A 16354-nucleotide genomic window follows, 5' to 3' on the forward strand; every position below is an offset into this window, starting at 1 on the left:
CGTTGTGGCGCCGATACCTGCTTTGTCACGCTAGCAAGGTGACGACAATCGCCCGACGCCGTTGGCTGGAAGGGGGTCCTTTGACGGGGAAAAACCGCTGTGGTCCCCGGTTGTATCCGGCTATAGTCACGACTAACTTCCTTGCCGACGGTCAGGATCGCTGTAGCACATAAAGTTCCACGATTCTTAGTCCCGTGTCCTCTATCAAGAGTTGCTGAGTTGGCACTTCATTCCGCAGGGTGACAAATAGGATGCATTCGCCAGGAAATTACTATGACTAAGCTCAGCTCCCACCGGCGGCATGTTGTTTTTTCTCGCGATTTTGTAAATATCCCAGTGATGAAAGACTACAAATTAAAATAAAAGAAAGTTGTCCCCTGTGCACTATGGTCTCGGTGGATGTTGCCTTCTCTCATATCTGTCATAGCGGGCATCATATATCATCTTTCTGGTGAACTGATTAATCCGTGGTTATTCCCCATTCATCTGCCACCCCCTGGGATTTCAGTCTATAGCAGATCCAAAGGAATCTGTCATGGGGGAGAAAGGAAGAGTGGGTCGAAAGGGAGAATCGGTCGACCCGAATGGTTGGAGGGACCCCTTTGAGGGGAACTTGCCGCTTCATTCTTGAGTTGTATATGACTATAGTCAGATACAACTCAAGCACAGAGCTGTCTCTCACCGTCAAAGAACCTGCGTTCGGCCAATGCAGTGAGCATATTCTCATGATCTGCCTAGAGTAACAATGCAGGGAACCGTTCGACAATGCAGAGATGGGACTATACACAACCATGGAAGGAGGGGGCTATCCCCTTTCGTCTGCTACTGCCTGCATGGAATAGAAGACGTGAAAAAAAAGAAGCAGAGATTGCAAGGCCAAAAGACAGATGAGTGTAATTGATTATCTACACAGTGAGCCCATAATTTGCATGATGTCATAGCTGCCGCCATACTATGTGCGACCTGAAACACGGCGAAAACCTGGTCGTTTTTCGGATCTGCTTACATTTCCAAGTGATCCGGGCGCACAGTGCTGTATCTCGACTCTGCGCCCAGAAACGGCGCACCAGATGTCATGTGAAAACTACCAGGCAAAATATAAATGTCTCTATACATGTTAAATTACTCTATATTGATGATATTTTTACTAATCGCCTTATAATTTTTCGCGCACTGACTCTTTGCGTATATATTTACCTCTGTTCAACATGGTCTCACAGTTTCTTATTTTTAACTCTGCACTCACCATGCACTCTGCACTCTTTGACGCCGTGTTATTGCGTTTGACACTTCCCTCGATCTAGCTTGGGACTGAGTGTACAAATTTTGCGTGCCCACCTGCTATAGGGCCTAGTAAAAGGGCGTGCTGGATTAAAAATAACTTATAACAAGTTAAACAAAATTCATAGGGCACCACTCGAACCTGGCTGCATTGGTCATAATTGGCGTTACCATCTGATAACCTCCACTAAGTGGCCGCATGGGATAACAATGTTTCGAATCGAAATTCCGCAGTTTGTGTGGTTTTAAAGAGCTGCCTCCTACCATTGTTTCTTTTTTTTTACACTAGGAGACGATAAACAGTATTCGTCCAACAGCTGCAGGAAGGGCAAACGAACACACGAAACAGAGTACAAATATTTATTCAGAAGTTCACGGTACGAAAGTTAAAATCGCATTACAGCTGTAGCACACATCACAAATAATTAACTTGAATCCACCATTGGAGCCAACTCGCAGCCTTGGCAGTAGCGACAGAGGCATTGTCAAAAATATCATCTGTATACATGTGCTCGAATGACAAAGAATTAACAGTGCATTTCAACAAGAAAAAAGATGCTTTAGCGCTAGAATGAAAATAAAAGCTTCCCAAACCTTGTACAGTGAAAAAAAAACAATGGTTACAACACCAGTAACAAAAGGAGAAAAAAAAAAACTTGGCCGCTGCCCAAGCTCTGAACAAACGCAGCCGTTTCCATGTGGGCGTTTTGAATCGTAGACGCAGGCCACTTTAGCGTAACTTTCGTATTTCTCGGACCCGTGTCTCCGGTCGGTTGAGTCCTGGGCGTTGCTGAGTGTCTTCGTATGAGGCAGGCAGGTGTGGACGAAGCAGCCCTGGAAGGAGAGGGCGAAAAACATTCAGGGGCTGCGGGGATGGATCAATGCCTTATACTAGTCTGGGTGATTAGCACTTCTGGAGAGAAGAGGTCGCGGACCTTTTGAGACAAGCACTTTGCTATTCGTAGTCAAAGAAGAAAGCCTCGAAAATGTGAACGCAAATAATAGGTGCTAGCAGGAAAAAAAAATTAAAAAATCTCAGGAATGAATGCCCTTGCAGAACATTCTTCCAAGCAATCCATGAGCTCATGTTTCTGAACAATGAGGATTCCTTTCCACTGTTCCAAGTGCTTAAGAAGTTGTACCCATGCCTGAAAAGCTACAACCATGTATAACTAGTTGCAGTAGATAGACGGAAATGTTTTTGATATGCAGCTCAGCTGGCCCCATTCTAAACCCTTTAAAATCGTCCTGTAACAGTAATCCATGCTGATAACTCTGCAAAGCCGGCATCGCCGGATAGGAGTAAGGCGCTGCGCATCTCACAAACCGTAACGAGTGTATAGAGGCCGGCTGCACTCACGTTCAGTTTAAATACACACTGAATGTTGCCCCATGCAGAAACTATTTTTTCGTGTTGCCATGCACACAGAACCCATTTCGCTTTTTCGATTTCTACGGTTACAGGTATACGTTGTGTCCTTGCTGGCATTGATCGTTTTGTGTGCCTGTATTATGCACAGCAGTTTTTCCCAACGTGAATTCTATCACGGACATAGGAGAACGACACAAAGTTGATGCCGAAGATTTTGTTCTTGCGAGCCAAAGCCATAGAATTCTGTTCAGTGAATAAAAGTTGTTGCATCAGCCTGCCACAAGTTCACTTATCATGTGAGAAACTTTCATATCAACAGTATTTTATCGCGACCAACATCGTTTCTGCTAAACCGAACGAAAAAGCTTCAGATAATGAATGATACATTCGAATCAGTGCGAAAGCACATTTCGTGCTACATGGAAGACGACGATGAGCAGGCAGTGCCGAGAGGCGGAGCGCTCACGCAGGGCCAGCCGGGAACAGACAAGGCAACAGACAACGGGCTGCTTTGCTCGGGGTTGGTACGGGCCGGATCAGTTCTTACGCGCGAAAAGAGAAATTTATCATTCTGGCAACGACCTGTAGGAAGACACAATGTTTCGTTTCGTGTTATTTCGACGCTAAATTTCGTGTTCTCTCCAATTTGCTGCCACGAGAGTAAATAATGATCGGTGCATAAAGTTGCGCTTTTACATAGTGTCACGTGCATGTGGTGACAGCACGCACAGGCCTCTGCTCGTCACGACCTCTGCCGAGCAATCCCAAATTATTGTGGCAATAAGCTCAGCCTTTTCGCCGAACGTAACTTATAGCGATTTTGCGTTGAAAAATAAAAACGAACCGTGATTGAAACAGTACAGCCCACAGAGACACAGACAGAGATGCAAGATGAAGCGTGCCTTTCATCATGAACTCGTGGTGCATGATGGCTTCGATGCTCGGCCGCCTAGCGGGCTCCGGTTGGAGAATCCACCGGATGAGGGCGCTCGCTTCGGGGGAGACTGTCGAGGCAATCTCGAATTTGTTTCTCTTGATTCTGACCGCGGTCTCCGCGTACGACGGCGAATCGAATGGGGGACGCCCCACTAGCAGCTTGTACCTGCGGAAAGCAGTTTGCGGTCTGTCAGTGTCCGCTATAATCCGCGCACTCAGTGGTGGCCACCATCTCAGCATGACACAGCTTGAAGCAGTGCGGGCACAGCCATGCTACGACACCCCTACCGGCCAAGCGCCACGAAATGGTAACGTAACTGCGGGCAAACGACGCTCGATATGCACGTAAGTGTCCGGTTTTGAACGTGAAGTGCATGATCTGATTTTTTGAACATGAAGAGGAAGCTTATAGCAATTTTATGGATAATATTTTCTCTGTACCAATCGTTACTTTCCTGCCTGGAAGATACGTATACCCGGTTGTGGAAATGAGAACCACGCCAACAGGTTTTCAACCGTACTTTCTCGACAAATGATTTAACACCCACCACCGCCCTCAACTCTGGCCCGATTTGAATCGCCCGTTTAAAATATTAAAGCCACGGCCATAATTTATTCCCGCGTTATTGTTCCCACCAGGCAAAATAGACGAGGATTTGCCAGTTTTTATATTCACATTTCCGACATTAAACCCTCCCACTTATACATTTACGGACGGGTGCACCTGTGCTCTGTGCACCGAGCTGTCTTCGTAAGCATCAACTTGTAAACAGTTGCACACAGTTTTGCGCAATCATCAGGTGAGACTCACATGATGCACCCGACGGCCCAGATGTCCGCTGCGTAGCTGTAGCCCTTCTGGCTCAGCATCTCAGGGGCCATGTAGTTGGTGGTGCCGCAGATAGTCCTCTTGAGTTGCCGCGAGTAGGGGACGCGGGTGGCGAGTCCGAAGTCGGCCACCTTGAGTTGCGAGTGTTGGGTGAGGAGCAGGTTTCCGGGCTTCAGGTCTCGGTGGATTACGTGCTCCTGCACCAGGTACTCGCAGGCGCGGAGCACCTTGTGCATTAAATTCCGCACCTCAGATTCGGACCGCCACCCTCTGGGCCGGTGCATCTCCTCCAGAGACTGCAAAATAAATGCGTTAATGAAGCTTGGGGAAGAACGTTGAAGGTCAGACACTCCAAAGAACATCACACAAAAAAAATCGGATTCCTTCAGGTTTTAGACTGGGACATGACGACTCTGGCACACTCCAGTCTGGAGAAAGCTTCATTCAGTTAATTGTTTTTCTTGCTGCAAGAAACAGTGCCCATATGAAGGCATCACAATATTAAAGGACCGTTTTGGAAACAATAAAATCACTTTTAAATTTTTGGCTATGCCTTAAATTATGATTGGAGAACGTGACGTGCCCTTTCTCGCAAAAATTGCTGAAAGAAATAAACAACCAAATACATAATCAAGTAACCTAATGCAAGGTCGTCTAAATTATTCCGGAGGCCTCCGCTACAACGTCCTTCATAGCCTGAGTTATTTTGGGACCATGAGCACAATTAAACGAAATATAAACGAACCTCGATAACATTAGCAACGTTTTCCAATAAATGCAAAGAAAATAAGTGGAAACGGGAACCACCGAGGAGCCGGAATGTTAACACACCTGTCTTGTGCACAGCTCCAAGATGATGTAGACGTTCTTGGCGTCCTCAAAGTGGCCGTGGAAGCGAACGACGTTCTCGTGGCACAGGGTTCTGTGGATGTTGATTTCCTCTTCGAGCTGTAGACAACAAATTAATTTGTAATCTCGCAAAAGGTTGTATTAAGCGTAAGCAAAATAAGCAAAAAGTGTTGACTAAAGGCGCTGGTAGTTATAATTATAAAGCCTTGCGCTGAAAAAGAAAAAAAAACATTACGATGGCAAAGGCAATCGGCCACTAGAGCGAAATCTTGCGACATACGGCACTACTGATACTTGTTTACCGGAATGAGGTGTAAGTTTTGTCCCCTGCTTGTGACCCTCATTTGCAGATAGAAAGTTGCACGAAAATTGGCAGCAGCATGAAAACGAAATGGAGAGATTGCAGTCTCCTAAGGTTAAGGTGTTGCTTTCGACGGAAATGGAGGTTAGATAAGCTTTAGAAACGGCCACTAATCGACACACAGGGGCCATAATCTATAAGAACCCACCATCCATATCGAATCTATTTGGTCCTATCGCGATAGTCACAGTTGTTCTGTGATATTGACGCGTACTTCAAGCGTCCCTAGAAGTCACCATTGGCTTATATGAGACCGGACCTCGCGATATCAGCGAAAATGGTTCTGTAGTCATCCACTGATGATTGAAAGCGATAGCAGCATGACTGAACAACAGTGACGAATATGAGATAACTAACTGTACTCGAAATCGAAAGTGGTTAATGTATCATAAAAGAATACGGCCTCGAAGCCCAAATCCATGAAACGTCGGCAGGGGAATATGGTGGGAGGACGAGAGGGAGACGCAACCAATCAGCGATCATAGGAGCTTTCTTTTGCATTCGCTGGACGGCGCCACAAATTTTGAACTTGCGCGCGAGTCCTATGCCACAGGACAACCTTCGTTACTTTCGTTTTTATATGATTTGGTGCGTCTGCCCGCCTCGCTGCTGCGGCGTCGTCAGAAAAGATGGCTGGGATTAAACATGGCTTGAACTTTTTATACGAGCGAAAGATCTGTTAAGCATGGTCTCCACTGTGTCAAATAAACTGCCAACGTGAGATACCCAGTAGGCATGTGATCCCGTGGTCATACTACTAGATCGTGGGACATACCACCCAGCAGTGAGGTTCGGTTTGACCTCTTGAGGCATTTATGGTCATTGCCTCATCCACGTCGAAACAGGATGTTGTACACCGAGGGGTAGAGCCCGTGGTCTAAAAGCCACAAAAGCATTTTTTTACCTCATTTTCTAATTAAGAAAATTTCTACAAACAGAAAAGAACGAGAAAAGACGAAGCGCAGTGATATAGGAACTCACATATTGCCAGAGAATGTCCGATGTAAGATGACTCTTTGGGATGATTTTGCCTGCGTACACCACGTTCGCCTTTCTGTCCATGAACTCCTAGACGTGCGCAAATCCGCCCTGAAAAAGTAATGCCAGCCTTGTTTCATGGACACCCAAATGAAGGGAGAATGCTGTCGCAGTGTGTGACTGAAACACTCGGGCAGTGGAATCATTCATTCGAAGAAGAAATTGCCCTGATGCCTAAGTGCTCAAATTAGACCGCAGCAATAAATTCATGACATATGGGGCGAATACAAGCTGAAACTAGGTATGCTTCAAAGGTATGATTCAGTTCACAAAGCATCGCAGACAGGAATATGGAGGCAGTCCTTAAATGTTCGCACGAAAAGTGCAGAAATTTCGTGTTTCAGCGCAATTATCCAGCATTCGTTCGCAATAAACTTTTCGGGGCATTAGGATGCCTTTAATTGGCACAGTAATGCCTGTATAGTAGGGGACGTCAGAAGACGGGAGAATCGCATTAAGGAATAAACTGAGCAATATGACTCTCAAATGACAACTTTATACAATAACACCACTTATGTAACCGAGTTCTTCTGGGTTTGCACAGTCGTAGTCGTCCGGTCCACATGACGAGCTACCCTCCGTCCGCCTCCCAAACGACAAACTCGCCGCGGTGGCTCAGTGTTTAAGCGCCCTGCTGCGGATTCGGGGTGCGCGGGTTCGAAACCGGCTGCGGCACGCGCGTTTCAATCGAGTTGAGACGCAAACAGCGAACGTCTGCTGAGCGACGTCGTTGCCTGTTGCAGATTCCTGAAGGAACTGTTCACCCTCTTTGCGGGGCGTCCTTAACCTCCTTGCTTTTAAGAATAGCAAGATTCAGAATAAGGCGAATCTATCCCATAACCAATACGGGTCCCAATTGGTCGAAATTATTCCGGTGCTGTACACTAAAGCACCTGTATCTTCTTCTACTCCCTTGCCTCACGGCGGTGTTGAGGTGAACCGGTCTCTTAGTAGAAAACGCTGCTTTGCATAAAGGTGCCTTGTCCAACTGTTTTATGATCGTTTGCTTTAAGAGTCGCGCTAACGAATTCTGTTGATTAAAGCCGCCCGTAGTCAGGACTCCCAACGAGAAAGCCACCGTATTCTGACCACTTACAAGAGCTGTCTTCGCCAAAAGTAATCAAACAACGAGACTTGATTCTCGGCTGTAAAGTGGAAAAATTACGATACCGCTCAAGTCTAAAACGTTTCGAAAGGTAAGCCTAAGGGCTACACGCCAAGGGTCTTTGACATCACACATTACACAATTTTTAAAGATACGGCTTTTGAGATAGAAGACCGCTTTTATATTCATAACACTGTAAACGGTCTGAAAACTCAAATTTTTTTTTCAGGTTTGCCTGTCTGGTGGGGTTTGAAGACTTATAATAAACTGCACATGTCCAATCAAAAACTTAAATTTAACCCAGCGTTTCGAAGCCGACTCGGCTCCTTCATCAGGGGTGACTGAGGGCAGTAGCTAGCGTCTTTAATAGGGATCACCAGTGGCAGTGTCCTTAGGAAATACATTGGAACTTTCAGAAACTCTACCGTCTCTTAAGATGGCTCGATTTTTATGAGGTCTGTGGCAGCGTTTTCTACTTTAGAGGACAGAGGAATTGCTGTGGACAGACATTATGTTTTAAGTTTCATTTTTTTACAAATCAGCAGTAAATATTCAGAAACATTGTACCTTTATATATGTCGGTCTTTCATGTCTTCTCGTGCAAAAACTAAGCCAGATATCAAAATATCGTCTGGAACATTTCCTCCCTTTTTCATTCTTGATACTCAAGCAGCAATTTTCATCCATATCGAGCGTAGTGTTTGCCTTTTACAGGCTCTGAAAGCTGTGTATGTATTTTCTGCGGACATTTGAAATTCGCGCCAAATAACTAGCGCACGTGGCTCCATCTAGTGTCAGAATATTTTGTGGCTACTACACTCTGCCACTAACCCCTTGGTTGTCTGTGTTCATGTGCCCAGGATGTTACTGAGAACATCGACAGACTTGAGCTCTTTCTTGTTTTTTTCTAGCTTCGGCTATATTCGGAAATAAGTTCTTTTTTTTTGCTCTAGCTTTTGGTGCGGAAAGGAAGTGGGAGGGAAGGGCACACCCAAAAGCGCCCCCCCCCCCCCCCCCCCGGCAGCAACACAATAATGCATTCTTAGTGCCAAAACATAGGAAGGGGCTCCCTATTCAGGACAGTGTGAGATAACAGCATTGTTACCTGCCCAGGGCAGGGGCGCAGCAACCAAGGTGGCGAAGCTAGTCAAGAATGCAGCTCCAAATATTCCTCATAGGAGGCCATCAAGCCAATTGCGGCACTTACATGAACGCAGCACGGCCTGGTTGTTAGGTTATCGGGTCGAAAATCGGTACTGGATTCATATAAACGCGCGCCGAGTCGGGAGTCGACGGGTCGGGTCTACAAAACTCCGCCACAAGGGGTAGGTTGAAACAGCTCGACCCTGATCCGATGTGCTTGTAAACGCTGTCCAGCCGAAAAGTGGGGCTGCTTTTCAACTGCGCCGTCGCGCCTCGGATACAGCGATGGCGTTCCTCAATCTTCGAGGCTGCTACTGCTTGCTCCAAGCTTGCTGTCGCTACAGTTGAACCGGTCTCGAATCGCTAAAATCGAATTCATTAAGCACGCACTGGTTGAGTTGGATTGACCATGCTGAACCCGACCCCCGAATCGCCCCGACGCTATCGGGTTCATGTAAAGAAGGCTAAAGGCGCTGAGTGGTTGTCATGACTCAGCCATTAACCTCCTTTCCCTGAGGCACTTGCCAATCACCTGCGATTTCACGCTATACTCGCGGACAACTATCTATGGCAGTGCAACAGCCCCCATCAAGGGGAGAAAGGACGGCCTCCTTCCTCTTCCTGCTCAGCCTCTGCTGCACTACAGCTGCGACGTCATGGGAACCGGTCGAAGCCAACGTTGGCCTCTGGCTCCAAGCTAGTGAAATCAGAATGTGTCGGATCGCCACCGAAACATCGGTTCTCTTATGAATTTTTATTCGCTCTTTCTCCGCTATTCTCCTCCTGACCAGGCATATCTCTGCCCAGACGTTATCAGTGCAGGTACTGTCGATTATAAGCGGGTAAGCGTCGGTGCACCCTGTCTGCAGAAAGGACCTCACGGGTTTCCGAGCTCCCGACTCCAGAATAGACATATCCGTAGAGTAAATAACCTGATGTCAAACGTTCATGACCTGGCTGCCAAAATCATCCAGTTTTACTTCTGCACCAGTTTTGCATGTGCCAAGCGTTCCCCAAGCATGTTTCTTCTCAAGGTGTATTGTTGGGCAAGATGGAGAGACACTTTGTAGGAAAACAGCGCTCGAGTCCGTCTGTCTTTCTTGTCCAGTGTTTTTTGCGCTGTTTTCGTACAGAATCTTTCTTCTCCCAAATAGATACGCCTCGGTATGCGCTACACGTAGTCGTACCTCCTCCACTACGGTTCCAAAAGTCGCATACTTCATTCAGAAATACGCACGGAAGGGGCTCTCTGTAACTACATATATAAAATATATAATACATAAAATTATAAAATATAATAAGAACATAGAAAACCAGGACGCATAATGAGACTTCCCCAGAAACCACAGTAGGTATGCAATTTTGGCTTTCAAACCATGACGTCATGAATCTTCAAGTGTGCTGCCGTTTTTATCTACAGAAAGAGCACACGCGTTTGGCGTGGTCGGCGCCCATGTTATCTTCTATTAAATTGCAATTTTTATTAATTTAAAAAATGATCCCCTAATAGCAACTTTGTCCAGAACATTTGGAAGTCGCTTGTGCAATGTCGGAATTTGCGTTCAAAGTCACCACGAATAGCAACAGTACGATCGCAGCGCTTTTGAAAAGCACACATCTCACTCTTTTACCCAACTTTCATTTCTTCCGCTTTGAAATTATAAGCAGTGAATGAGACATTGAAACGAAGTACTTCAGCAGTAATTTAGGTACTGAAGTGAGTATGGTTCATAAACAAACTGAAGAATTCGGCGACCCCGATGGAAACAAACATGCTCGGTGGTCATCGAAAAGAGGCCCTCCAAATAACGCGCTAAAAACAACTACAACAGTCCAGAATAATGTGGAGATAGTTTCGTCCGGCTGCAATCCTTCCAGATAACTCTGATCGCATCTCGCATAACAAAGTGATATTCCCGCGCGCCAACGGTTTTGAACTCGGACAAACAAATAGTACAACAGTTCCGCGGCATTACTTCTCTCAAAGAAGCATCGGCCTGATGCTTAAACGAAAACTAAGGTCAGCAACAACAAAGACAATTCAAAACAAACACTGGCAGAGCAAATAATGAGAGCGTAAAACGTTTTGCACTGAGGCGGCTTCGCCGAATCGGCGTCCACACTCGCACATGGTCACCAGGCTTGTATTGCGTGTGGCGACGGAGGAATACGGAATAACCGGTCGAATTGCCGTAGAGGCGGTGTTCCCAAGGTGTGGCAAAAGATGACTCACACTTATTTGTTCTGGCTAGGCGAAGCCAAAACTGCTTCTAACTACAGGCTGTATACCCCACCCTACTATTGTGTATGAATTTTCGGAGATAAGAGGCCAGGGAGCTTATTCTCTGACCACCAGCCCTTGAGAGGGGTTATTCGCTTGTGCTTCTGTCTGCCAGCTCTGGCAGGATATACACAGAAAGTTGTCGGCCGTAGTTTTTGTTCGCGGAAAAACTAACACTTTCGTGTCGCGGTAGAATTTATTCACGTGGAGAGGAAATAGAAGTTCCCTCCTTTTTGTGGTACTTAAGTTCTGCCATCTATCGACAGAAAATTTCAAATCTGATGTGCCTCGTAACTGGTGAGCCCTCTCAAGTATGGAGGGGGTAATTGGAACGAAAGCCTTGGGGGAGTGGGAGAAAGGGGAGGGCTAAGGCTGTAAGTAACGTCGCACAGGTTTGCTTTTGTGCGGTCGTTGTTTTTCGGTGTTGACCACCCTGCCAGCTGCTAACCCCGACCCCAGGGTTGCCCAAGGGACATCCCCTCAATGCCTGTCAGACAAGGGGATCACCAGACGGCAGAGGTCCCTCCTCCTCCGGCTCCGCATCGGATGTTCTTGGACCGGGGCTAGGCTCCATCGCAAGGGTTTGGCCCTCACGGCAGACTGCTCCCGCTGCGGCCATACGGAGGAGACCACCGATCACCTCCTCCTCGATTGCCCCGCATTTGCCATCCACCAGGCAAAGCTGGCTGCCTGCTACAGGGACCTGAGCCTTCCATCCGACTCGACCAGTGCCCCCCACAACCCCACCGGCCCTAGCGCTTAAAAGGCGCTCCGGTCTCTCCTCTCCTTCCTGGAGGAGACGGGCCTGAACGGCTATTGCTAGCCTAAGGCAGCAGACTGATACGACTGCGTCTCCCGCATCTTTATACTCCCCTTGTCGTCTGAAACTCTACCTACCCTTCTCCTCTCTATCTTGTACACGATCAAACCATTCCAAAAAATTAAAAGAATATATGTCCCGAACAGATACCTTTCAAAATTCCTTTTTTCCGAGAACCGTCCGTCAGTGGAACGCTTTGCCTTGTGACGCTGTGGAATGCCCGACTGTCGAATCTTTCTTATCAAAATTGAAGTGCATAAGTTAACTCAACCTAAGCGTTTTTGGTTCCCGCTATTGATATTGCTTTGTGGTTGTGATTATTGTCATTGCTGATGGATCAGCGTATGTCTACCGTTAGTGTTTATTTACTAAAGCGTGCTATTGATGCCAGTATTCTTGTGTTATGTGCCAGTGTTGTTTCTATATGCCTGAACAGCGCGAGCTTGTAAAAAGCATTTTTCTTTCTTGTTTTTTACTTTTTTCTTTTCTTCTCGGTGTTAATCTGCTCAAGCAGGCGGATGACACCACTGTTATCATTATCATATCTTGTAGCGCTTTTTTGTACTTTCTTCCCCATGTATGCTCACTCCTGCCAAAGGCCTTCTGCGAAGGCTGGCAGTACCTCTGACATAAACTGCACAACTGCAACCAAAAATTTTAACTTTAACCCAACGTTTCGAAGCCGACTCGGCTCGTTTTTCAGGGGTGACTGAGGGCAGTAGCTAGCGTCTTTTAAGTATGGAGGGGGGGGGGGAGGGGGGGGAGGTGTCAAATGAACGACCGCGGTGACGCGAAAGGCGCAAAGGAGGGAGAGAGGTGGTTTAGGCTTTAATACCCTTGTCGCACGGGCACTTGTAAGGCCTTAGAAATTAAGGTCCTTTGCCCCAAAGGCGCGTGACGGGCATCTACACGGCAAAGCGTCGAGACCTCTGCGATAAAGGTCCGTAGCAATAAAGGCGGCCGCCAGCGGCCTTAAAGTTGCTTAAAGGAGCAACCCAGACGGCAGCGCCAGCTAGCGAGCTCAAAGAATAAAGAAATTGACGCAATTTTTAGTTTTGAAATCTCAAAAAAATATCTAATTTTTCTTATTTAATGGTTAATTTTGCGTTACAGTGCACTTAACCGTAGAGGAGGCTATGACTAAACACATCCACACTGCTAAGAAAGGACTTGAACGCTTTTCAGCAGCCGCATCGACACACGCGTGCTTGTGCATCTCGCTTTGCTGTTTTTTCTTCGTTTGCTCTTTGTTGTGTGCGTGTTTTTCGTTTGCTTGTGTTTTTTGTTTTCCCGCTCGCATGTAGTGTAACTCCTTTATATATTTAAAGTGATTTGTTTTTAACCGTATTTAATTTTAATTTTGTACAAAATTTTAATGGAGGCAGGTAGTATTGAGGCCTCTCAGGCAACAGCCGAATTGGGCGCGAAGTGCGCAGCAAAAAAAAAAAAAAAACGAGAGGACCGCGCACCCACTTGCCGGAGCGCGAAACCTGGGCACTTATCCGTCTCTGGGAAAACCACCTGTCAGAACTGCGCGGCGAGAAACGGAACGGGCCCGTTTACGAGGCCATTGCTACTTCACTGGCCGAACAAGGAATCGCAAAGACAAAGGAGCAGGTGCACTCAAAAATAGAAAACCTGACAACAGAATATCGGTGAGTAGTGAACTTAGCCAAGTGCTACTTTTATATATACCGCGGATTTATATTAGACCCCTAAGTGTTGCGAAATTTTGTGCTATGATAACCGCGCGGCAGCTTTCAAAACATGCGACAGGTGAGGCATAGTTTTGACTCACATTATGCGCGAGCGGCTGCTGCATTGGGTTTGGGGCAGCTTTCTTTTCACACAACGTGCAGTGTGCGAAAATGCGTACTTGCCGCAGTAGCCTTGTTTATTCAGTAGAAGCAGTTAAAATGGGCATTTGTACGAGATACTCTTTTGACTACCTGAGTGTTGGGATCGTAGTGCTCATGGGACTGTTTGCAGGAGGTGGTCACGAAAGCACACTGGCCAGGTTGCCATACCCTGGACATTCTACTGGGAGCTGCACAGAGTTTTGGGAAGCCTGCCAGTAAACGACCGCTCTCTGGTGGAAGAGAGCAACTGCCAACCTGTCAGCACAGTCGAAGAGGTAATTTTCTTGGAAGAATATGAATCTCCATCTGCAAGGATCACTTCTCAACATCGAAGGCTTTGTATCGTTTATTTTGGATGACAACACCTTTACATATGTTATGAGATGAAGGTGTATCAAACATATGAATAATACAAGATTTGTAAATTTTTATTGGTTGGAGTCTGAAGCCGCACTGCACAACAACAAACCACTATTGATAAGTTTCTCATCGAAGGCTTTGTATCATTTATTTTGGATGACAACACCTTTACTTATGTTATGACATGAAGGTGTATCAAACATATGAATAATACCAGATTTGTAAATTTTTATTGGTTGGAGTCTGAAGCCGCACTGCACAACAAACCACTGTTCTTAAGTTGCTGATCGAAGCCTTTGTATCGTTTATTTTGGATGACAACACCTTTATATATGTTATGACATGAAGGTTCAGACATATGAATAATACACAATTTGTAAATCACGCTAAGTGGCAAGTTAGAACATATCAGCAGGTGATCACAGCTCTGTTTGTTACTGAGGTGTAACGGACCGAGGCTCATTTCAGTTGTAACACTCTTGTGATGGCAGGCAAAAAATGATTCACCACTGTAAACATAAATGTTTTCATGGACAACACTTATCAGAGCCCCGAAAGAAAGCATAGCTTGAGGGTTATTTCTTCAATTTCTTTGCGAGCATGTAATTGACCTCCGGTTATTGTTTCATCATTGTTTCAAACGCTCTTCATGCAGATTATCTCCACCATGGAGACTGGCGACATTCATGGAAGCTCATTTGAGCTTGAACCAACGACTGAGGCAGCTGGCACATCTGCTGCTGCAGAAGACCCTGCGCAAGACCCTCCACCACACCTGCGGGCCACAGCAAGCACTACCCCAGTTGTGGCTACTACCAGCCGCCAGCAGCGGAAGCGGAAGCGACCATTTTCGTCAGCCCAAGAAACCCAGCAATGTCTGCTGGAGGAGCAGCGTCTCCTGCGGCAGGATCTCAAGGAGTATAGAGAAAAAGAGCTTCGGCTTCGTGAGCGACAAGTAAAAGCCGAAGAAGACCTCGGTCAGAAGCTGAAGGACTTCCTGAACAAATAAAATTTATAAATCTCAGCTTGCATTCATGTACATGCTACTATTGGGCCACAGGCTGCGTAAAAGGCACAAGGCAGTGTTGCGATACAGTACTGACAGCTGTGCAAGTTTAACAACAAAGCGACAAAAAGTACCTCAGAAAAGGCAAGGGCGAAAGAACAAGGCAAAAATTGATGTGCACTGTCTTGCACTAGCAATAACTAATTGTGAAAGTACTGACACTGTATACAAAGACAGTTGTCCACACAAGACGCATATTGACACATATATCCATATCAGTGCTTGTGTGTCTTGCAGGAGGTTAACCATGCCCAGATCATGCCACGTCAGAAATTGCCCTGAAGGAGTGCTTCTCACACCAACGAAATTGGTTGGGAAACCCCACTGAAGTCAGTTAATAACCTGGCTGTTAAACATATAGGTTAAGAAGTTGACGTGGTGATTGGGGTAACCCATTCTTCTGATTTTGTTTGTGCAAGAAAACCACTCCTTCAGGAAGGTTTGCAGTGGAAGGTAGCAAGACACAAAACTAGACCTGCTGCAGTCCCACATTGGCACCAAATGCTACCTAGGATTAGGTATGCTGATTAGAGGTACAAAACATGGGCAGCACTCTTCGTCATGTTAAGCGGCCTTCTACTGCAGCTGCTGAAAATAATGCACAAGAGCTGCCCGAACACTAGCCCCACTATCAACTTCTAACTGCGTAGTATGAGCAGGTTGTTCAAAATCTGTCATGCTGAGAAACCTCATCCAACCATTGCTGCTATAGCCGGGCACCAAAATGTTCACACATGTTAAGTGTACAGCAGGCTCTAATAATCACAGGTACATGCCTGATCTCGCACTCCATCCTTTTCATGGTGTATCGAAAGCGGGCTTTCATTCTGCCAAAGGCATTTTCAACAATCCTTCGTGTTTTGGACAGATGGTAATTGAACAGTCTTTTTTCCTCCTGTAAAGGGCCATTATGCGGGAAGGGTTTCATGAGATGCCCTGTCAGGGCAAACGCCTGGTCGCAAAGGATAATCGGGGGCACAGCAGTGCCATTAATCACTGTGACCGGCGTCTTGAATAGCGGCCCTTCAACTGTTTCAGCCAGATCCGACTGACT

At 46.3% G+C, this 16354-nt stretch overlaps 1 protein-coding gene across 1 annotated transcript; it reads right to left on the reverse strand.

Moving 5' to 3' along the window:
- Positions 1–2011: 2011 nt before the first annotated feature.
- LOC144109747 (serine/threonine-protein kinase PLK1-like) lies at positions 2012–9828 on the reverse strand. The gene is made up of 5 exons (XM_077642542.1): positions 9796–9828; positions 5250–5366; positions 4401–4714; positions 3556–3755; positions 2012–2115 (listed from the first exon to the last, which is right to left on the reverse strand). The coding sequence occupies exons 1-5, from the start codon at positions 9826–9828 to the stop codon at positions 2012–2014; spliced, it is 768 nt and encodes a 255-aa protein (XP_077498668.1).
- Positions 9829–16354: the final 6526 nt, after the last annotated feature.

Source organism: Amblyomma americanum, chromosome 11 (genome assembly GCF_052857255.1).
Source record: "Amblyomma americanum isolate KBUSLIRL-KWMA chromosome 11, ASM5285725v1, whole genome shotgun sequence".
Classification (NCBI taxonomy): domain Eukaryota; kingdom Metazoa; phylum Arthropoda; class Arachnida; order Ixodida; family Ixodidae; genus Amblyomma; species Amblyomma americanum.

Bases quoted from the DNA above. Each gene is read 5' to 3' on its own strand.
- LOC144109747 (XM_077642542.1), bottom strand. From the start codon at position 9,828: ATGTCTATTCTGGAGTCGGGAGCTCGGAAACCC. The intron at 5,367-9,795 runs GTGAGGTCCTTT...TGTTGTCTACAG, and splicing joins AGTCGGGAGCTCGGAAACCC to CTCGAAGAGGAAATCAACAT. The intron at 2,116-3,555 runs GCACGCTTCATC...CTCTCCTTCCAG, and splicing joins CCACGAGTTCATGATGAAAG to GGCTGCTTCGTCCACACCTG.